This window comes from Crocuta crocuta, unplaced genomic scaffold (genome assembly GCF_008692635.1).
Source record: "Crocuta crocuta isolate KB4526 unplaced genomic scaffold, BGI_CrCroc_1.0 scaffold95, whole genome shotgun sequence".
In the NCBI taxonomy this organism is placed as follows: domain Eukaryota; kingdom Metazoa; phylum Chordata; class Mammalia; order Carnivora; family Hyaenidae; genus Crocuta; species Crocuta crocuta.
Window position 1 is genome coordinate 14,513,674 of NW_027530971.1, and position 4,959 is coordinate 14,518,632.

General features: G+C 60.3%; 1 protein-coding gene across 1 annotated transcript in view; it reads left to right on the forward strand.

Moving 5' to 3' along the window:
* The window catches only part of DAB2IP (DAB2 interacting protein), a 45,243-nt gene that overhangs the window by 28,736 nt on the left and 11,548 nt on the right, over positions 1-4,959 (forward strand). The window contains 3 exon segments of the mRNA XM_077769778.1: positions 791-992; positions 2,675-2,853; positions 4,729-4,952. Coding sequence (XP_077625904.1) covers positions 791-992; positions 2,675-2,853; positions 4,729-4,952 — 605 coding nt within the window.

The window sequence follows — 4,959 nt, forward strand, 5'->3', positions numbered from 1 at the left end:
GCGGTGTGTGGGGGGGGGGGGGGAGGGTGAGACCCAAGAGGACAGCAGGACCTCGAAGTTCAGGTGGGGCAGTGGGTCGTGGGTCCCCCAGAGGGAGAATGGCCCTCGTCTGTTCTGGGTGCTGAACTGGTCAGCTTGACAGCATGGGGAGTGGGGGCTGGAGGGAGCACAGCGGGCACGGAGAGACAGGGCGGAGGGCACAGCTGTGGTTCCCGCTGTGGAAGTATTGGGGGGCAGGGAGTGGCTGCAATGTCAGGGGTGATTGGAAGGTAAAGTCAGCAGGCCTAGCCAGTTGGGGAGGAAGAGGGAGAAGCTGGCAGCCCCCAGGCTTCTGGCTGAGCTCCCTGGGGGACAGCAGTATCCCTACTTGGGAAGCCCAGGAGCGGGGCATGGGTGTGAGGTGACAGCGCTGACGTCCTACGCGGCCAGGCAGAGAACAGGGGAGGTGCCCGTGGATGTACCTGCCTGAAAGCTCAGCAGAGAGACCCGCCAAGTGTGCATTAAAAGTCATCTGCACACCAAGCCATTGAAACTTGGAGGAAAGGGAGAAGGAGATTGATCAGCAGTGAATGGGGAATGAGAGCCACTGAACATTTTAGGTCCTGTGAGCAACGGGACTCTGGCCTTAGCCAGGAACGAGAGCCCCAAGCCCAAACAGATTTGTTGGCTTGGGGGAGTGAGTGGTGTGCGGGGCAGCCGCAGTGGGCGGGGGGGAGGGGAGGGCAGTGCCTCAGAGCGGGGATCTCCTGGCCAGGGCCCCAGGACACTTACAAGGCCGTTCCCTATCCAGGTTTGGCAGCAAGGAGGAGTACATGTCGTTCATGAACCAGTTCCTGGAGCACGAGTGGACCAACATGCAGCGCTTCCTGCTGGAGATCTCCAACCCCGAGACCGTGTCCAACACGGCCGGCTTCGAGGGCTACATCGACCTGGGCCGCGAGCTCTCCAGCCTGCACTCGCTGCTCTGGGAGGCCGTCAGCCAGCTGGAGCAGGTGCCTGGCCCCACGGGCGCGGGGGGGCGGGGCCAGGCCGAGGGGGCGCAGGGCTCGAGGCCGCCCTTCCTCACGGACTAACCGTGGGGCTCAAAGTGTTTGCCTGCCTGGGTGCCAGGCCCCGTCAGCATTGCCTGGAGCGGCCCCGGGCCCCATTTCCTTAATGGGCAGTGTCCCGTTCAGTCGCCAGCACCAGCCGCGGGGGCCCACTCTGCCCACCGGGGCTTCAGCTGTCCACACTCAGCACTGAGTGCGCGAAGGTGTGCTCCCTACCCGTGGGACACGTGATCCCTTGTAGCTGCTTCTCTGAAAACGTCCTCAACCTAGGTTTTAAGGCCACTGATGTGAACAAGAGAGACGCTGAAGGTGCCACGCCTCCACACGTCAGGCAGGAAGCGTTAGGCCCTTCCCAAATTGCCCTGGACCCGGAGTTGAAAATCAGACATGTCTGACCCTGCTGCAGCCGGCCACCTGGCCTGTGCCCTCTGTGGCCCAGGGTTCCACAGTCACCCCTGCAGCCCCAGCCCACACCACAGATGGGTCCTGGGCAGCAGGGCCAGTGCCGTCCGGATCCACGTCCACATTATCTATTGCTTCCCAGGGCTCAAAGAGATCCCTTGACAAACATGGTTAGTTACTGCCTCACCAGGGTGGAAGGCCGCCTTGCTCCTGTCCCCTTCCCTAGAGGTGACCACTCAGGGCACTCCGGTGTGCAGTTTTCTAGATCTCTCTGCACGTGTGTTAAGTATACATGCAGCCACAGAGTTCTTTCCATTTGTGTTAAAGTGAGAACTTTTGTGAGCACTGCAGAGTGCGTTTCTCACTCACATTCTCGTCATCTTTCCGCGTCACTACGGACCGCGCCGCCGCTGTGGCCTCTCTGACAGCCGCGGGCTGTCCCACATCGGAGTACACATTTCACCAGCCCCTGTTGCCGACACTCGGGTCAATGCCAGCGTCGTGCTGCTGCTGCCGCCATGTCTGCTTGCTCATCCCCACTCCCCTTTGGCTGCAAGAGACACAGGAGGGGGAAACAGCAGCGAGGCCAAGGCCCTCTCTTTCTCCACTGCTGCCAACACCAGTCACCCTAACTGCCACCCCCTCCGGAGCGCCGTGCCGGCCTCCGACACCCACATCTGCACACACAGGCGGGGAGCCCGGGAGAGGGCAGCCGCCGTCACCGCTGACGGCAGTGCAGCCAGAATCTGAGATCGAGGTGTTTGCCTTTCAAGTCTGTGCTCCGTTGACTGCATGAGTTTTCACACTTTCTTTTTGCATAAGAAGCCAGTGCATAAGCAGAGAGCCATCCCAGAAGCCGCTCCGATAGGGAAGTACTGCTGCAGGAAATTCTGGGGTTCCTCGTGGGCTCCCCTCTCCGGGGCATGGAGATGGAATGTTCTCAGGTGGAGGGCGTGGGCCAGGTCGCCATTTCTCCCTTTAGGCCTCTCACACCACTGCCCCCACCCCTCCAGAAGTATCTGGGGGTCTTGGGAAAAATATTCATTTGCAGATTCCTGGGCTTCCGAGCCCCTTCCCAGCTTGGCTGGGTCTGACAGGTGGGGAGGGCAGGGTCTGCCTTTCCAAGTGGCTCCTCAGCAGTGTTGAGCCACAGCAGCTGCAGTGCACTTGGCCTCCCCAAGTGGCTCCCACAGTCACACTTGCCTCTTGCTGTGTATTTGCAGAACATCGTATCCAAACTGGGCCCTCTGCCTCGAATCCTGAGGGACGTCCATACAGCTCTGAGTACCCCAGGCAGTGGGCCGCTCACAGGGACCAACGACTTGGCCTCCACTCCTGGCTCTGGCAGTAGCAGCATCTCGGCCGGGCTGCAGAAGATGGTGATCGAGAATGATCTCTCTGGGTAAGAGAAGCCAGGCCTGCCGGGTGCTGTTGGGCGCACGTGTAGACAAGGTACAAACTGCCTGCAGTCGCGGATGGGAAGGAGGATGTCTACGCAAACACTTATAAAATAAGCTGCGTGAGACTTTAAACGTGTCACGTAGGCTGTAGGCAGAACCTCCATTTGGGAAACATCAGGGAAGTCTTCGTGGAGGAGGTGATGTTGTAGTTTTGGGCTTTTTAGGAAAAGTAACATTTCCATTGGTGGAAAAGGCATTCTGTGTAGAGGAACTAACACAAACAAAGGCTTGGAGAAAGACGATACGTTCTGTTGAAGAACAATTGCTGGGCCCAAATGCCTCTAGATTACCCAGGTGTGTGTTAAAAATACCTCTTCTGGTATTTCCTGGGTCTGAATCAGAATCTCCAGGAGGGGCACTCAAGTGCATGTGTTTTCAGCAGGGGTCTGGGTCACTGCAAGGCTTAGAGGCTGGGCGCACCGGGAACGGGGAGAGGCGTTGAGGCCTCGCCTTCAGGTTCAGGACAGGGAGGCCAAATGTTCTCGGATGTTAACGTCAGAATGAGGACATTCCTCTGAAAGACCTGGCATATATAGTGAACCGTTGGTGCCCCCACACACTCCCCTCCCAGGGGGCATCTTGGCCCAGCTCATAAGGCTGGCACGGCAGAGTTGGGTCTTGTTCTGAAGGGGCAGCAGCAGCAGGCCGGGAAGCAGGCGAGGACGTGGAGACCAAGTCTAGGGTGTGTTGTGCACGGGACTGGAGGCCCCTTCCCAGTTCCCTCGGAGCCCTGGGGGTCCGTTCGCACAGCCTGCCAAGTGAAGGAAGGAAGCCCAGGTGGAAGAGACACCCCTTGGTTAAGAGGTGGCCAGGCATGTGGGTTCTGAGGAGACCTGACTGCGTGTCCTGAGGCCGGTCTGAGTTTCTCTGGCTCCTTGCCTGCCCGTCAGCCCTGAGCGGCTGCAGCCGGCCCCACCCAAGTTCCATCGGTTGGGACTTGGCACTTCCTCTCCATCCCAGGCTCCCCTTTGTTGAAACCCCTGCCTGCTCAGAGCCTGTCTGCCTCCCACAGCCTTCCCTCCAGAGCCCACCTGACCCACCACATGGTGCCTTCTAAGGAGTGGGCTTCCGGGGAGGGGCCAGGGAGAGGCTGGAAGACTGGGGGTGGGTACGGCTCGCCTCTGCAGGTGCCGACCCTCCCTGCCTGAGTCACACCTTTGGATCCTCCTCTGATTCCTTGTTTTTGCCAGGAACACCAGCCCCCGCCTGCCAGTCAGACAAAGGTGGCAGCAGGAGGTGGGGCGGGGCAGGGAGAGGCTTCAGTAGGTCCCCACTCTGGTTATCAGTCTGGTGAGGAACGAGAGGGGAAGAGACAGCTGGAGCCCCTGTGGCTTTGAAGTCAGAGTTCTTAGTGCAGGACCCTTGGATAGCAGAGAGCCCCTGCGTTGTGGGTCGGGGTTTAGCTAAGAGGAAGTTTCCAGAATAGTCTAGGCCCCGGCACCTTGTCCCGAGATGCAGCTGAGCCAGGAACAGGCATACGAGGCAGCCCGGCCTGGACCTAGCAGCATTGGCCCCTAGAGCAGAGGTTCTGCGCAGGAACAGCCATCCCGGCCACCCGGTCCCCGTGGGGGCTTCTGCTGGGGTCGGCTGCCAGGGCGGTGGTTTGGTTTGCAGCCGGGCCACTGGTCCCCAGTCTCTCCCACTTTCCCAGCCCGTGTGCCTCCTCTCCCTCTCCCTGTATTCCCTCCCCCCCCAGCCCTGGCTCAGGCTGCCGGGCCCCGGCAGGTTGGCGGGGTGCTCGGTTTGGACCCGCCTTGGCCACATTCACAGTTCTTCTCTTCCCCCTTCTTTCCCTGTGTGTGCTTGTCTCCCTGCAGTCTGATAGATTTCACCCGGTTACCGTCTCCAACCCCCGAAAACAAGGACTTGTTTTTTGTCACAAGGTCCTCCGGGGTCCAGCCCTCACCTGCCCGCAGCTCGAGTTACTCGGAAGCCAACGAGCCCGACCTTCAGATGGCCAATGGTGGCAAGAGCCTGTCTATGGCAGATCTCCAAGACGCCCGCACGCTGGACGGGGAGGCGGGCTCCCCGGCGGGCCCCGGCGCCCT